Source organism: Haliotis asinina, chromosome 11 (assembly GCF_037392515.1).
Source record: "Haliotis asinina isolate JCU_RB_2024 chromosome 11, JCU_Hal_asi_v2, whole genome shotgun sequence".
In the NCBI taxonomy this organism is placed as follows: domain Eukaryota; kingdom Metazoa; phylum Mollusca; class Gastropoda; order Lepetellida; family Haliotidae; genus Haliotis; species Haliotis asinina.
Window position 1 is genome coordinate 57,754,053 of NC_090290.1, and position 18,498 is coordinate 57,772,550.

General features: G+C 40.9%; 2 protein-coding genes across 2 annotated transcripts in view; both read left to right on the forward strand.

The window, feature by feature from the left end:
* The first annotated feature begins 514 nt into the window (after positions 1-514).
* Positions 515-18,498, forward strand: part of LOC137255702 (uncharacterized) — a 30,766-nt gene continuing 12,782 nt past the window's right edge. Inside the window, exons 1-2 of the mRNA XM_067793191.1 lie at positions 515-640; positions 14,710-18,394. Coding sequence (XP_067649292.1) covers positions 14,710-18,394 — 3,685 coding nt within the window. The 5' untranslated portion in view covers positions 515-640. The remainder of the gene's footprint in view (positions 641-14,709; positions 18,395-18,498) is intronic.
* Positions 5,504-12,480, forward strand: LOC137255577 (jerky protein homolog-like). The gene is made up of 2 exons (XM_067793001.1): positions 5,504-6,295; positions 12,388-12,480. The coding sequence occupies exons 1-2, from the start codon at positions 5,504-5,506 to the stop codon at positions 12,478-12,480; spliced, it is 885 nt and encodes a 294-aa protein (XP_067649102.1).

Consider the following 18,498-nt stretch of genomic DNA (forward strand, 5'->3'; position numbering starts at 1 on the left):
GAATATAGGCGCTGACTGATAGGATTGGTCTACTTTAATTGCGTTGGCGACCTGCCAAACAAACAAAAGAGGCCTCTCACAACCTGAAAACATCCCTCAGCTGTAATTATTGTATATGTGCTAACATCGGCTTTACAAAATGTATTTCCGTCACTAGGTCACAGTACAAACAAAATCAACAATGCAGAACCTTTACACCGAATGCTGAATAAATGGTCCGTGCGTTGACCGTAGTCATCGTTGATCTAATCGAAAAGACACGGTTATGACCGTCACGTGATCACAACGACCTGGGGAAAGCCCCGACAGTAAGTCGACTATTCATGGGTGCTGATTTTACTGATGCATGCGTGTAACATGGTATTAATCATGCGTTGATTTATCATATTGACACAGAACATAGGTAAACAGTGTCATTTGCATGTTAAAACGACATTGTTAATATCGAAGGGACGTAACTGCTACAAAGGCGGTATTAGTTTTCGCGCCATGACATTCGTCAGCCGCGATCACGTGATTATTCAAGCCATTTATAAGAATCCACTCGCGAAACCAGCATGGAGTATGACACTGGTGGCACGTATTCGTGGAGCAAATGGGATAATTGAAAAGCGATGGTGTATGTGGAACGTCGTTAAATGTAAGTAGGTTCACTGTTCACCTTCGTATCATCGTTTAGACAACTTTTGTTCACTTTCAGTTGATTTTTGTAGCTTCTGTGCCGTTGTCCAAATATGGAGGATCAGTCACGTCCTTCTATCCGAATATGGGCATTTGACATTGTTTACCTTATATGGCAATGAAACTAACATGCCCAATATTAGCATTGAGGAGGTCACAGGTCGGAGGTCAACCGTTCATGAGATGTTCCAGGTTTATGGTCATATACTTATTGTGAAATTGTGTAATTTTCCTGATATATTTTTAGATATGACTGGAAGAAGTTTCCTCACTGATCTTTGTACTAATGAGCTCTAAGTGGAGACAACAATCGTATTTACTGGCATGGAATCCCTTTCAGTCATCTGGGTCCAGCTCAGAGTACCTGTTTGCTCAGATCTGACCACTTGACCCGTTGTTTGTGTCAATCAGAGTTCGGTTAGGGCTGTGTGAGATTTCCTTTCCCCATATTCTTTCTTCCCCAGTGAGTCCTCTAGTAAGTGTTTTGTTCATAATTCTAGTATACATCAATTTAGGAATAATATTGGGAATGGGGGGAAATGGGGGAACTCTTATTTGGCTGTGTTGTCAAATATTTGGGAATAAAGTGTGATTGTGTTACCCATATTAGGACTGTGATCATGCTGTCAGTCACTGGATTGTCTGGTCCCAACACGATTATTTACGATTGCAGCAAAATTGCTGGAATATTGCTGGGTAAGACATCTGGCTGTATCCTCCTTCAGTTTCATTCCAGCTGAATCATATCACATGAATATATGTTCATTATCTGATAACAGTGTGTTTTTGTGTTTCTTTATTGTATCTTAACATACTGAAACACATATCCAACTTATAAAAACGACACTCAAAGAACATTTTCCTCAGTGTTATAATTCAGGGGAGACACGGGTAGAAGTCTTTCCTGTTGCTGAGTGGACAAAAGCAACAAACCAGTTTTACCAACCAATACATATTGCAATATTTTGAGAGTTTCAGTGTTTCACAGTGGTGGCTTTGAATGTACATGCAGGGCCATTTTTCTACTTACCTAGGTATTGGTTTGGTAAAAGAAATCAAATTTCTTATCTTTTGTACTATTTATGATATTTTAAGTATGCAGTTTTGCCAGCTCATTAGAATAAGTAACACCAGTGTAACTGGAAGTCTATGTTTTGAACTTCAAATAGTTTTTACCCAAAATAGTGGGGTAATTCTGAGGGGAAAGCATTGCAATATGTATCGTTTGAAAAGTGTTTTGCAGTGTACTGGAAGGGCCATGCAATCCTAACGTTAACAGATTTCAGTGGGTAATGAGACTTAAGATTGGATGACATTGAAGGTCAAGGTCATTTTGAGTAAGCTTGGGTTTATGAAAAATCTTGTATATCTGGCATATATATAGTTTTTGTGTTATTAAAAAGTGATTAAAGCTTCCAACCTCCAGCTTATTACATGTAATGAATGCCCCAAATGTATTTAGTTGTAGTTACATATAAAGTAATAAGTAAGTAGTATAATACGCAGTATGATATTGCTGATGTAGTTCATCTCCTTGGTGTCTGTGTGAACAGTGAAATCTAAGGGTCAGTGGTTTAAATTCTATCATATGACCAGTATTATCACCATCTGAATTCTGTACAAATTGTTCGGAATATCATTTGTGTCTTGTTGTCTTTGGTGGTGACCTGTATTCAGTGTAAACACGGGTAGCTGTCAAAGTCTCCAGATGCCTCATGATATCCTTGTTCAAACCCTAAAGGCCAGAGCGCAAATGTTTGAAAATCATATTCCGAAGTAGTCTCCATGGGCTGTTTCTCAGCCATGAGGGACAGGACTGTAATTGCTATTGGTGCCTGGTTTGAACCTGCGATGTCAGAGGAGGGACTTGGAATTTCTAACTAGGAACAAAATAACCTTTACCTCACAGTAAATGTTCATCAACTCCCACATATTGCAAAGACAAAAGACTGGGTCATTTGATAAGCACAAGTGAAATTCAATTTTGTACTTATTCATGAATGTACATATTATCTGAAAACTAATGCAAATTCATTTGTTATCCCCCGTCGCACATTTTGGGAGAAGCAGGGATATAGGGTTAGGCTCCATCCATCTGTCTGTTCTTCTGTAAGAATTCAAATATCTCAAGATCCTTTGACTAGATGCTCTTCATATTTGGTACCTCGGTTTATCACAATATAAGAAAGGTCCTTGTCTGGGTTGTTGACCTTGACCGACATGTCAAGGTCATAAAAGGATTTTCACATTTTACCCATAAGCAAGAACTGTTCACTTGATTTTCTTCATATTCAAGACCAAGTTTTATCTTGGGAGGGCCCAGGGCCCAGTCAGTTTTGGTGACCTTCAGTTAAATTTCAAGATCATGGTGACACTTGGTGACACATGGTGAAAATGTAGGCATGTTATGCTGCATGTCAGGCTTGTCATGAAGATACCTCAAGAACCATCTGATGGATTTCCTTCATATTCAGCATCAAGCTTCATCTAGGCCCAGTTGATGTTGGTGACATTCACTTAATTTTAAAGGTTGTGCCCACACCTTGGAAGTTTTCAGCATGTCAAACTGCATGTTAAGCTTGTCAGCAAGACATCTCAAGAGCCGTTCACTTGATTTTCTTCATAAACGTTCAAGACTTCCTTTGAATGTAAGCAAGTTCTTTATTACTGTTTGTTGCAGATTTCGTACACTATGATATTCATGTCTACATCAAAATGAGTCTTGAAATTATTTGTGTGTGAAATTATACATTGCACTGAATTTCAACTTCTTCCTGGCCGTCGTTGACTGCACACTGATATTCAGAAGAAACAGGGCTCAAAATTCTTTTCATCCCAGCAAGTATCGGTGTTTTAAATGAATTATTTTTATGTTTGTTAGTCATCTTTTAATACAGTCATCCCTCACCATAACACAGGTCTTGGGGTCAACGGATGACCCCTGCGTTATTAGACATCCGCATTATATACTACCGACAAGAAATAAGGGAACTAATGAAATAATAGCGAATTTGAAACTGCTTTAAATATCCACTAAATCAATTTTAGGCGTCAAGTTCAATATCTGGTGTGTCCACCATGTTGGGCAACACATTCACGGCACCTTGATGGCATGCTGTTAATCAATTTCCGGATGGTTGCCCGTGGTATTGCCCGCCATTCCTCTTGGAGAGCTGCACCAAGCTGGGTCAGGTTGGCGGGTCCTGGGTCCCTGGCGTACACCCTTCGTCCAAGAATGTCCCAGAGGTGTTCAATTGGGGACAGGTCTGGATACCTTCTTGACGGAGATAAGTGGAGACAATTCGGGCCCGATGTGGTCTGGCATTATCTTCTTGGAATACAAAATTTCGGCCGATACCTCTAGCCAATGGAGCCACAACAGGACGCAATATTTGGTCAACGTATCGCAGACCAGTCATGGCTCCGTTAATGATGACCAAATCTGATCGTCTGTCATGTGTACTCTCACCATGACACTACCACCTCCATATCGATCATGGTCAAGAATTGCTGCTCTGGCATATCGCTCCTTGCTCCGACGCCAACAACGTTTTCTGCCATCTGTGAATCGTAGGCAAAACCTTGACTCATCAGAGAACATGGTGTAACGCCAGTGGCGCATAGCCCGTCCCTGATGCTGCCTAGCCCATGCCAATCTTTGGCGCTTATGAGCTGAAATGATGACACCCTTAAAAGGCCGTCTTGCTTTCAGACGAGCTTGATAGAGTCGGTTTTTAACGTTTGAGGTTGAAATCCGTCTTCCAGTGAGTGTGCGGAATTCTCTATTGATGGCAGGGGCCGATTTAAACCTATTGTGTAGAGCAATTAACGTAATGAGACGATCCTGTCCTGGTGTCGTTGATTTTGGTCTACCATGCCCAAGTCTTGTTGCAACCCCACCCGTTTGACGTGAAAGGCGTGAAATTACACTTTTTGATTTACCCATCTGCCGGGCAACTTCACATAATCCCTATCATCCCCACAAGTCTCCATTTTGTTGCTTCACCGAGATACTGCCTCGGAGGCATTTCTGTCAGTAAGTGTCAATCTCTATTGCATTAGTGATTGCGACTTCTCCAGTACATTTACAGGAGTAAACTTCTTTATGCACGTGTAGCACGTGCTGGGCATGCATTATGCGAAATTCCATTGTCATTGGATGTTGCGTTTGGGAGATACGCCACGATAACGGACCCTGTCACAGTCAAAGTCATCTACATTCAATTTCTTGGTTCCCTTATTTTCTGTCGGTAGTATAGTACATATTACATAATGTCGGACGAAGGCCAAGTAAAATCATTTTGTCCAAGGACATAACAGATCTGCTATTTCGTGAATTGTGCCTAATCAAAAATATATCGTATCGTTGAAGGTGAAAATAAACAAACTTTGAAAATGAAAACATATACAGTGAAGCCTCGTTAGTCTGGACGCCGACAATCCGGATGTCTCGCCTCCCGGATGATTTCAGCTTGTTACCAATCAATGCCTATATAATTTGCACCCATAATCTGGAAATTCAGTTTCCGTAACCGGACGCTAAAAAGGTGTAACCAATCAGTAAAACAAACAGTAAATCGCTTCATTGTTCGGACACTGTAAATGATGTTCACGAACCGTAACTGCGACTCCCGTCGATGTTTACATAACTTATTGCTCTGTCATTGGGAGCAATAAACACTGGGTGACATTGAGTTGACATGATAAACTCTTGTTAACTTTTGAGAAATGTCAATTAAGGGTTGTTGTTGTAATTAGACAAAAAGTACCCGACAGAAGATGCTGTACATTCACAGTTTGTTTGACACTTGTATCAGCAAAGATGGCGAGTCAACCTACCAAGCGAAAACGAAACGAGATAACTGCATTTGAAAAGAGGGAGATTGCAAGGTATAAAGAAGAACATCCGAAAGCAAGTTTAGATTTCCTTAGTAAACACTTTGGTGAAGTATTTGGACATTCAGTCCTGTTACTAGATAATGCTGCAAGTCATAAATGTGCTTCGATGAGCTTGCAAAATGTTACCATGCATTTCTTGCCACCGAATACAACCTCTCACATTCAGCCAAGGGACGCAGGGATAATTCGGACCTTCAAGGCTTACTACAAGAGATCGCTTGTCAGACATTACATCACCTGTGCTGAGGAGGGACGCGACCAGACACTCACGCTGAGGCAAGCGCTTCTCTTTGTAAAAACCAGTTGGACCGAAGTCAGTGCGCAAACAATCAAGAACTGTTACAGACACGTGGACATTATATCACAAGATGGCGATTCATTTGTGGATGAAGATGACATTGCCCTATTGGAACTTAGACTCATCCTGAACGAGTATCCTTCTGATGATGTCGTAAGCACAGAAGAATATGTCGCCGAAGAAGAAAGCGAAACAACATGCGAGCCACTCACTGACAGTGAGATCATCAACATGGTGCAGCCGACTGAAGATGGACAGGAAGAAGAGGAGGATTCCGAGGAAAGTGAACAAGCCCCAGTGCCACCAACTTCGACGGAGGCATCGAAATATCTGGACAGTCTGGTTACTTATTTTGAGACTATTGGTGATGAAGTGGCGCTTGGCAAAATCATCGATGTAAAGAACTCAATGAAAAAGGTAAACAGAACTCAAACAACAATGAAAGACTTTTTGTTATGAACCCTGTGACATTGGTCATTGTGACATTGGAAATTGGACATGATTGGTGAAAATGCGAACATTTATTGATGTGATGAGAAAACCATGAACATAAACAACCAAGAAAGACTGCAATGTGTTTATAATTTATTGTTATCCTTGCATTAAATATACATATATACATTAAATGCTTATTTGTTTTATTCAGTGTCGTGTCTTGTTTGATATAGTAAAGGGAAGCAACTCTTGCTGAAATTCAGTAGTCCGGATGATCCGCAATACGGACGAATTTGCTGAAAAACATAACTGTCCGGATTATCGAGGCTTCACTGTATATGTACGGGAAACTTGCAATAAAAAATCATTAGACACGATAACTTAATTGTTCCTGTTATTCTACCTGTTATCAGTGACTTATATTCACGTAAATATACGTCTCTGCTGTTATTCAACTGAGCCGGAAATAGCGATCAACTGTGCACAGATGTTTTGGTCCAATGTACTGGTGATTCAGGTAAAAACAATGTGGGAGGCGGGAGACATTGCCATGTTAGTGGCAAACACTTGTATGAATATACTTTTAGTGCTAATGTTCCTCAGCAAACATTATGTCTCCACTATATACTAGTAGCTCTGAATCTTCAGTATATCATTTTTTCATCATTTATGCCCCATATTTTGGGCGTTGTTGCTAGCTGTTTTTAGTGATATTTGACACATGTGTGAGTGTTTTGGTGGTTTTATGCATGTGTGTATTTTGATGTATTGTTTTCATTGTTAATTCATCCTGGATAATAAACAGTAGAGGACTAACGTGGATAATACAGCATCATCATGTCTTACCTTATCTGAAATCAAAGTTCAATCATCTTAGTTCCGTTGATTTGTTAGTTAGGGGTTGGAGAGGTATGGAGAAGTAACCAGCAGGGCAGTGTTAGCATTGGCCTCACTTGACCAAAATATAGAAAGACTACTATTATTTCAGAAATATTTTCTGACCCTGTGAAGGTCCCTGGATAGAGTAAGCCTTCAACAACCCATGCTTGCCACAAAAGGCGACTATGCTTGTCGGAAGAGGCGACTAACAGGATCTGGTGGTCAGACTCGCTGACTTGGTTGACACGTGATCGGTTCCCACTTTCCGCAGATCGATGCCCATGTTGTTGGTCACTGGAGTGTCTGGTCCAGACTCGATTATTTACAGACCGCCGCCATATAGTTGGAATATTGCTGAGTGCGCCGTAAAACTAAACTCACTCACTCACTGGTATATCGTTCCCTCGATTATTGGATGTCAGTCTCAACGTCACAACATATTATAAATCTCAACTTCCTTGGGAGTATACAACTCTTGCTGGCATTACTAGGTGCACCGAGTTTTGTTGTGGCACTCTCCTCCTCACAAGGTGCCCAATTCACAGCTAGGTGGACTGGGACACATAGTCACAGTACTTTGTCCAAGCTTGCTGTATGTTGCTGTACCTGCAACAAGGTGTATGCACTTATTCATATGGCCACTGTCATTTCGCTGGAGACGGTACATGTTATCTCAGCTGACAATGCAGATAATCCCATTGATGTTAAAGGAGTTCATTTTATAAAAGACCCGTGAAGGTCCCGGGGTAGAATAGGCCTTCAGCAACCCATGCTTGCCATAAAAGGCGACTCAGCTTGTCGTAAGAGGCGACTAACGGGATCGGGTGGTCAGGCTCGCTGACTTGGTTGACACGTCATCGGTTCCCAATTGCGCAGATCGATGCTCATGTTGTTGATCACTGGATTGTTTGGTCCAGACTCGATTATTTACAGACCGCCGCCATATAGCTGTAATATTGCTGAGTGTGGCGTAAAACTAAACTCACTCACTCACTCATTTTATAAAAGGAGAATGCACTGGACAAGGCATTATGTAGACGTTTTTAAGGTTGACCTACTTTCAGTTCGCTCTCAGGATGACCATTCCATTTTAATTGTCATGTCACACCGTAATATTCGTTTATAACGAACTCAAAGGGACTGTTGTTTTCAGTTCGTTCTAAGCGAAATTTCGTTCTAAGCGATTCGGGAATGTTTGGGAATGTTTGGCAATTCGGAAATTGCCAAGAAACTTCACCACGTCACTGGTTTCAGACAAGATCATGTTCACACAGAAAATAAAATAAGACAAAACCAACGAACATATAATTGTCATGGATCATTCCTCTATCATGTAATTTATTATGCATCTTTAACAAAATTGGTAATTTTAATTTGAACATGAGTAGACATTAATATTATCAAAGACAGACAACAGAACATTTGGTCTCTTACATATTTTAAACATGTTGCTGCTTCTGCTGTTGTCTTCACTTCCAGTTCTGTCACTGTCTCACTGTCATCTTCATCACTATCAACTGTTTCATTGTCTTTCTTCACTGCCGTAACTATATCTTCATTTGCAAGTCATTCTGTGGTCACAGTGTTGTCATCTGCATTCAAGAAATCTTCGAGTGTCACCTCTGCCAGTACATTAGCAATTTCGAAAGCAGTTGACAATGCATTGAGAGGTCACGTGACACCAGGCTCGGTGGATGTTTGTGATTGCAGACAGCAATGTCACTTCGTATTTCTCCTTCTTGTTGTAGGCACTAATCAGATCTGTCATCATCTGTTTTCTATAGTTACTTTTAAGTGATGCAATGATCCCTTGATCCATCGGTTGAATTCTTGATGTTGTATTCGGTGGTAAATAGGCCACTGTCACATTCTTTAAATTAGGGACATGTGGATGGACGGGACAGTAAAACATAATGCCTTGGCTTTTCTGACTTCCCTGTGACTAACAGTTTCAGTTATTCTGTACGACTCATGTTTGCTGCAGTTAGAACAGTGATGCGTTCTTTAGATTTCTTTCCTCCATGGCATTTGTCCCCTTTCAAGTGAAGTGTTCTCTGTGATGCAAGCTTATAACAAAGCCCCGTTTCATGAGCGTTGAATATGTTTTCTGGCGAGTAGTTGTTCAGCAGCATTGGAAGCTGTGACGTCAGCCAAACATCAACTGACTTGCTGTCAACAGACGAGCTTTTTCCGTGTGTCATGGCTGAACATATCTCTCGTCGCTTCATAAATCTCTCTAACCACGACTGATTGGCCTTGACATCTGTATGTGTCAAAGTTTGACACGAAACTTGTCAGCTTTTGCAAGAAGTATCGGTCCGCTTAGTGGAATATTTAAAAAAGTTAAACCATTCAAACAGAGCTTTCTCAACATCTTCAAAATTGGAAACTCGAATTCTCTTCCGACTGCTTCCATATTTGGCATATATGATCGCCTCCTTGTCTTTAAGTATGGTGCTTAATGTGGACTTGGGAATATTAAAGTCTGCTTCAATGTCAGTCTTAGATTTACCGCCTGCATCTATAGCTTGGATGATCTGGTAAAATTGTGTTGAGATCTAGAGCTTTACATTTCCATGACAAGCCTTCCATGCTGATTTGAAAGAATGACTTCCCAGATTGCTAATTATGCCTTGTCAATGTTAACAAGATTAACAAGATTAAATAAATGATAAAAGTTCACAGGTAAGTTTATTTTATTATCCCCTTGATCCCATGTGAGGAAGGCTGTTTGTTTTCACAAGCTAATTGGTGACATGTGAGATAACACGCGAGTGGATTCGGATCAGCTGTTTCTTGTAAACACGTCAATCAACGCGTGAAATAGCACAGAGAGACCTGTCAATTTGTTTGTTGTAACAGATAATTCGTACTATCAGTGTTCGGTGTATACAGTAGTTAATTCATAACTATATATAGGAAAGCAGTCGGGACTTCTGAATTTGTTTGTTGTAACTGGTAAGCGTGTATGTTATAAGTGAACTTTACTTGATTTAAGAAAGATGAATGAAAGCTATGAGCATATTCCATAATTATACATGGACAACTCTTCACCCACTGAAGATAGCAATAGGACACTAAAAGTGGCTGGCTTAGTAAGCTACGGTATGACTGGATATCTGTAGTCACATGGTTGAATAAGAACCAATGAAAGAGAGGGTTACTTAAAGGTGGGCAGGCAACTTTCAAGATGGGCAGGCAACATTTATGGGCCACCAGCCCGGCTGTCAAGTTGGGTTGAATAATTATTTCATTCACTGGCTAGTAGTGGTGTATCGATGTGGTGATGGTGGCCTTGCTGTAGCTGAAGGTTCTTGCTAGCCGACGCAGTGAAGCCGCCATACTGAACACACTGATCACATTGTCTTGTCGCACTTGCAGAGGTCTTAGCAGTGGTGACTGAATGCTTGCTCTCTCCAACATCGATATTTATGCCACTATTTATGAAACAAACTGACTTTTTTGAATTTTATTGGTCTGTGACCGAAAAGACTCCAAAACTGTTGCATACTTGTGAGCACAGACAACATTCTGTATCTTAAAGTGATTTAGCAAAAAAAAGGTCTGTATTGGGACATGTATCGCACCCATGTTATTGGGGTACGCAATGGATTGCAACCTCACTGGTTTGTTAGATTTCTTATTCTTTCCATTGCTTCTGTATTTGACTTTGGTCACCATGAGCATCTGCAGTTGTTGAGAAATAGTCTTGTTTGACATTCAGTGTGATGGCCATTGTTAGCATTTGTAAGTGTAGTGACTTCAGTTTTGATGACAGTGTTTTTGATAGCTGACAGCATAAATGTTACAGGGGCAAATTTTGTGAAAACTCAACATGATTTTGTGGAACCTACATGGTTGAACATATTACTCAGTAAACTTAACATCCTGGCTAGAGATTAAGAAACACTGCTGCTTTAGTTTGTGGTTAGGTAGCTTACTGGTTAATTGGTTTTAAGGGGATACAAAAGGCTTTGGATTGATTCATGTCGGGAGCAACACGACTCCCGTTTCTGGTGCTCTCTGCTCCGCTGGACATTGGTCAAGTTGGGTAAAGGGTTAAAACTTTTTTTGTTGAAAATTTTGGCAGTAAAACAAGGGGTTTTTTAAAAGAGAAAAAAAACAATTTGCTTTGGCATTAAGTCCTTAAGAATATACATATATCATATATCACAGAAATAGTTTTTGACTTGTCTCTCCAGAGAGATAAGAGCATATCGTGAAGCAGTGACCCCATAAGAGTATTATCTTTCCCTTGAAAATACAAGCTCCCTTCTGATATTTAATTATTGTGCCTTATTATGAAAACATGAACTTTTGGATGACCATTCTTTGGTCTGTTTAATGTTAAACAATATTAGGTTGCTGTTTTTTCTGGTTTCAAGTCACTGCTCATCATCAGTAACTTAGTAGCTAACATCGAGTTAACTACAAGATGTCTTGTCCAAGACATTAACAATGACACCGACTCCCATAGGGTTGTAAAACAGATTCACATAAGTATTAATCAAGCATCAACCACATTCCTTTTTAATGTAAAAAAACTCTACATGTTGTATATGCTTTGAAAACTAAATTCCAATTAATTGATGGTAACAAACATATTTTACTCTTTCAGAAACAGTAAAAATTGAAATTTTCAAATAGTTTACTTTCAGTCTGAGAGTAATAAACTCAGCAAAAATAAAAAAAAATTTCAAATAGTGTTTTGAAACTTTTCTTGAAAGAGTTTTTGTTGTGATTATGGTTAATTGCATTGTCAAGGGCATTATGTCACACATTCATTCTACTGGTTGGGCCTACTTAGCAAGGGGAAGAGCATTGGATGCTAAAATTATGTTTCCACGTGCAACAAGTCACATGACCTATTGATACATGTGCAGTTGATCTCACGGTAGCAGAGTAGATTGTCATCTCAGAAAAAACATGGTTTTATGGTTAATTATTCTTTAATTTGCAATGCCACGACTGTCTCCAGACACATGTCCTTCAATCTGGCACCACAGCTGACCACAGCCTGGTTGACCGTCCTGGTTGACCACATGTGATGTCACACGCAGAAGACTGACAGATTGTCTAATGTCATTTGCGTAATCCATTTGTCACTGCCACATCCACTGGGAATGTATTGTTTGGAGGTCGAGTGACTGTCCAAACCACTCGAAATTGCCTGCACTTTGCTCTTCTTCATGCAGGGCTACCATATAGTGGATCAGTTCAAACCTGTCTCCATTGACGCCAACGTGGGCACGACGGCACCTGAGATGGACCCAGCAAGATTGGAATAGGGTTGTGTTTAGTGATGAATCAAGGTTCACATAAACCTTTGCTGATGGAAGGGTTAGAGTTTGGAGAAGACAAGGAGAACGCAATGCCCAGTGTTGCATACAGGAAGTGGATCGATTTGGGGGCGGTAGGGTTATGGTTTGGGGTGCTATCAACGATCATGCTCGATCCTGACTCATTGTCATCCAGGGAAAACTTAATGTGGCAGCATACAGGGATCAGGTGCTTGTTCCAAAGCTTTTGCCATTCATGTCCCAGGTCTGACTTTCCATCAGGATAACGCCAGACCTCATACGGCCAATTTAACAACAAATTTTCTCAGGAATACTGGCATCAGTACTATAGAGTGGCCCTCAAGATCTCCCGACCTCAACCCCATAGCGCATGTGTGGGATGTGTTAGGCAGGTGGCTCCATCAAGTAAGAAACCTTCTACAGAACTTGCAGGAGCTCGGTGCCATGTTGGTACAAATATGGCGGCGCATTTCCCAAGCTGTGTTCAGACGCATCATCCAATCCATGAGGAGACGTATCGCAGTTGTGAACGTCCATGGAGAACACACCCGATACTGACATGATTTCATTAAGTTGTGACTCACAGTTTTTGATCATGGACATTGTAGTCGCATTTCTGGTGGAACCGATTCCATGACAAACATGATCTGTATGCTATAGCATCTTTAATGACAAGAGAATTGAATACAATCGTTATTTCAAACCCATTCTCCAAAATGTTCAAATTATTGACTTAACAGTCTTTGTTTTTGTTGGGTTTATACAACAGTGTAAGTATGAAGAATACAGGAAAGTGTGGTCCTTTGGCTCACCAGTATCATTGAACTTCTCCACACAAAATGTCAGCAAGTAACCTTGTTAATGTAAGCACCAGTGTTGTGACAGGACACCTTGAGGTCAAAATCTAGGTCTTCCCATGTCAAGAACACTCTAGTGCACATACTGCAGTTAGGAATTTATACCTCATACTGCTGTTGCATAGCAAGACTTTTGTTGTGCAGCTTCAGGCAATTATTGGTATATTTTTAGGGAAATTGTGTGAATGATGTGTGTCACAGGTTGGCTAGGACATGCTTACCATATTCACAAAAAAACACAAACAAAAAACTGAAGATACGTATTAGAAATAGTCTTCCGTGACCCATGCTTGTTTTAACCAGTGAAGGTCCGTATTAGAATCAGTCTTCAGTCTTCAGTGACCCATGCTTATCTCAACCAGTGAAGGTCCGTATTAGAATCAGTCTTCAGTGACCCATGCTTGTCTCAAACAGTGAAGGTCTGTATTAGAATCAGTCTTCAGTGACCCATGCTTGTCTCAACCAGTGAAGGTCTGTATTAGAATCAGTCTTCAGTGACCCATGCTTGTGTCAGCCAGTGAAGATCCGTATTAGAATTAGTCTTAAGTGACCCATACTTGTCTCAACCAGTGAAGGTCCGTATTAGAACTAGCCTTCAGTGACCCATGCTTATCTCAGCCAGTAAAGATCCGTATTAGAATTAGTTTTTAGTGACCAGTGCTTGTGTCAACCAGTGAAGATCCGTATTAGAATTAGTTTTCAGTGACCCATGCTTATCTCAGCCAGTGAAGATCCGTATTAGAATTAGTCTTAAGAGACCCATACTTGTCTCAACAAGTGAAGATCCGTATTAGAGCTAGCCTTCAGTGACCCATGCTTGTCTCAGCCAGTAAAGATCCGTATTAGAACTAGCCTTCAGTGACCCATGCTTGTCTCAGCCAGGAAAGATCCGTATTAGAATTAGTCTTCAGTGACCCATTCTTGTCTCAACCAGTGAAGGTCCGTATTAGAACTAGCCTTCAGTGATCCATGCTTGTCTCAGCCAGTAAAGATCCCTATTAGAATTAGTTTTTAGTGACCCGTGCTTGTGTCAACCAGTGAAGATCTGTATTAGAATTAGTTTTCAGTGACCCATGCTTGTTGTAAGAGATGAGTAATGGGATTGGGTGGTCAGGCTGGCTGACCTGGTTGACACATGTCATCACATTGTGGTTGTGTTGATTGATGCTTGTGCTGTTGATAAATGGATTGTCTAGTCCAGACTGGATTATTTACAGACTGCCACCACATAGCTGGAATATTGCTGAGTGTGGCATAATACTAAGGTCACTCACCATTTACAAACACTAGATGCCATCACTTATTTTCCATGGTCCATTTGATGTTATTTTGAGCTCAGATTCTGTATTTGTCTTCTCAGATGGATGCAGCTGATGCTCAGGAAGGTCATCCTACAGACGATGAAGTAGATTGTGGTACACATTCAGCAGACAAGAAATTGCTTTCAGAAGATGAGGTAGATGGTGGGGTCTTGCATTCAGTAGGAAAGAAAATACCTTCTGAAAAGGCCGTAGAAGGTCAGACCTTTGCAGGAACTGAAGCTACTGATATGGATGAAAAATGTGCACAGGATGTAGTATTTGTTCCCAATGAGGAGAATGGTGTGCCAGTTCCAAAAACAAACGATCAGCCTGATGTGTCACAATCGACAGCTGAAATCATCACTGTTATTGATGCAAAAAAGATTACTTATTCTGAAGGAGAGGCAGATAATGAAAGGAACAAGTGTGCTTCAGATGTTGAAGAAACAAGATGTGGTAGTTCCAATGATGAAAAATCCAAGAACAAATCAAGTGACAGATCTACAAATAGTCCAGCTACTGATGATGTTCATAAGACAAGCACAGATGACCCAAGTAGTGATCATCAGATAATTGTCAAATCAAAGAAAGCTGTTCTGGAGATAGCACCATGTGAAAAAACTGTAGGTGGTTCTTTGTCTTCCTCTGCAGAGCAGCCAAAGCATGATCAAAATCTGTTAAAGGAATCAAAACATTCTGTCTGTGGTCGTATTCTACAAGCAAGTACACACCATGAAGGATGTTATTCTTCGGGAGAATTAGTGATTGATAAGCTCGCAAATAAACAGCAGACAGATAATGTCCATGAGGGAAGTTTAGGTGAGACAAGTTTTGATCATGGGGCACTCACCAGACAAAGCCAAAATGTTCTTGAGAATGCAACTGATATTCACCAGACAAGCGTAGATGAGAGCAGCTCTGGTCACGGGGCACTTACCAAAGAAAAACAAATTGATCTAGATAAAGCAGCTTGTGAACCCAAAGGAGATAGTTCTTTATCTCTCCTTGCAGAGCAGCCAAGTTGTGATCAAAATCTGTTGGAGGAAACACCTGTTTCAACCTGTGGAGATCATACTGATCAAGTACTGGAGCATACTGGATTAAGTTTACAAGCATGTACACACCATGAAGAAGGTGATTCTTCAGGAGAGCTGATCGTTAATAAAGTTAGATGTGAAACAAAAGATGAAGGTGAATTATCAAATGTATCAGTTGACACGAATAATCCACCAAAAGATATGGTCTGTCAGTCAAGTACAGGTGAGGCATTTTCAGATCACATGGTACAGAATCAATCTGTTCAGTGGGGATCAAGTAAAGAAGGTTCTTCTGTGTCTCCTGCAGTAGAGCATCCAGCACATGGTCAAGATCTGGAGGAAACAGCTCTTTCTGGTGGTGAGGATCAGTCTTCTGCAAAGACAGCTACAGAATGTGGAGAGCTGGTCACTCATAAGGATGAATGTGAAACTGAACATGAGAATGGTGTGTTCGGTGCTTGTCAAAAATTGAATGAAAATGAGTCACAGTGTCAAGATTCTAGTGACAGCATGTCTCAATCTACTCAGATAGAGGGAAAGGAATTGGCCATCGGTTTGAATAAAAGTCTTCTCACCCGTGAACAGGGTGATGCAAATGGTCATGAAAATTCCAGTGAATTAGCTGAAGCTGTGACCAGTAACACCCAAGAAAGCTTGATTGATGAAACGATTCAGGAAACTCTGAAAGTAGCAAGACCTGAACAGTGTGGGGAAATTGGTTGTGATGTCACAGTGGTTCCGAACCATGGAGATGACATAAGTGATAGTGGGGCAAGAGATGCCACTGCTCAACAAGACTGTGAAGCCCCTGATGCTCCAGAAGGTAAAGCTGCTGATCCTCCAGAAGGCGATGTTGTTAATCCTCTACTGATCTGTCCTCAAGATGTTGAAGCCTCTGATCCTCCAGAAGGTGATGCTTCTGATCCTTCAGAAAGTGATGCTGTTGGCCCTAACAGTGGTGGTGCTGCTCTTCCAGGAGGTGATGTCTTTGATCCTCCAGAAGGTGATATCTCTGATCCCCCAGGTGATGCTTTTGATCCTTTGAAAAGTGAATCTGCTGATCCTAAACAAGGAGATGTTGCTGATACCCCTGAAGGTAATGCCACTGATCCTCCAGAAGGTGATACCTCTGATCCTCCAGAAGGCGATGCATATGATCCCATAGAAGATGATGCTGATCCTAAAGAAGGTTATGGAACAGATGGCGTTATCTGCAGTCCCAATCGAAAAGATTTGCAACACACTTGTGAATCTCAACCTTTTGATGTGGATCACATACAGTCTAGTACTGAAGATACCAGTCAAGAAAAGAAAGTTGAGGAACAGCATGAAGAACACACTTGTTCCTCACAAAATGAGGTACATGATTCGAAACAGACATGTGAATCGCAACCTTTTGATGTGGATCACATACAGTCCAGTGTCGAAGACCCAAGTCAAGACATCAGTACAGAACATTTGCTTAGAGGATGTCCAATTAGTGAAGGTGAGAAAATGACAGATAATGTCAGCAAAGACACAGTTATGGAGGGGAACCTGGATCAGGGTGCTGCTAAAGAAACATTTACTGAGAAAGATACAACAAATAGTTCTCATGGATTTGTGATGTTAAGCCCATTTACACTCTCTCGAGAAGAATTTGATGCTCAAGGCAATAGTATTGACTTGAATAAATCAAGTGAACAAGCTTCAGTTGTATCTGTCGAAAGAATCTGTGATGCTGTTCAGAATACTGTGGAAGGAAGAGTTGATACCAGTGTTGCAAAAGGAGAACATCCCAAATCTTCAAGCAGTGACATTGCAGAAAGACCTTGCAATAGTACTGCATATTTTGAAGCTGGAGACACTGAAAATGAGACAGCTGTTGGTGGAACTGAAGATGAAGAGGCAGGTGAAGAAGTTGACACTGGAGGAGATGAAAGAAAACCAGCAAAAGATTCTGAAGACAGACCTCCCCAGCAGGAATTGAAAATAAAAAGTCCTGAAAAGGGTCGAATTTCCATCGGATACTCTAAAAGAAAAGATAAATTCAAGTGCTTTCTTTGTGATGAAATAGGTTCTGGTAGTAGCTTTGAAGAGCACGTGATGCAACATCTTTTGTGGAAACCATACAAGTGCCTTTACTGTTCACAGTACTTTATTACTCGGTCAGATATTGGAAGCCATGTGTCAGAGTGTCATGATGGGAAGCAGCTTAGGTGTGGTTTGAGGGCAATCAAAAAAGCTAAAGATTGTATGTTGGAAGCGCAAAGGAAGGGAACATGTGTTTATTTTGCTGATAAATTGAATGGTATGTACTGGTCTTGTAAAAAGAAGAAAATGGAGGAAGAAGCAACGCTGGAGAATGAAAAGGCAGGAGACATGTCAACAACCAGTGACATGTCCCTGCAGAGGTCTGAGGAACCTGGTCAGGGTTCAAAGCAGGTGTCAGAGCCTAGTGATGATCTGCATCAGACAGTAGAAAGTAACCAGTCTGACATCAATCAGAGAATTAGTGAAAGTGCCCTGGAACAGAGAAATGTCATACAGCCTAGATCTGATGACTTTCATAAAATACACAACTCATCACACTCTGCAAATCAAGGAAAAGAAATAAGGAACAGTACACCTGAGGCTGTCCATGCACAGCAGTCAGTGGGACCAGGGGCTGATGGTACCATATCAGCTACAAGTCTAGGAACAGTATCAGCAACAGCTACATCTGCAAGTCTAGGAACAGTATCAGAAACAGCTACATCTGCAAGTCTAGGAACAGTATCAGCAACAGCTACATCTGCAAGTCTAGGAACAGTATCAGCAACAGCTACAGCT

Bases quoted from the DNA above. Each gene is read 5' to 3' on its own strand.
- LOC137255577 (XM_067793001.1), top strand. From the start codon at position 5,504: ATGGCGAGTCAACCTACCAAGCGAAAACGAAACGAGATAACTGCATTT. The intron at 6,296-12,387 runs GTAAACAGAACT...TTCTTCATGCAG, and splicing joins TAAAGAACTCAATGAAAAAG to GGCTACCATATAGTGGATCA.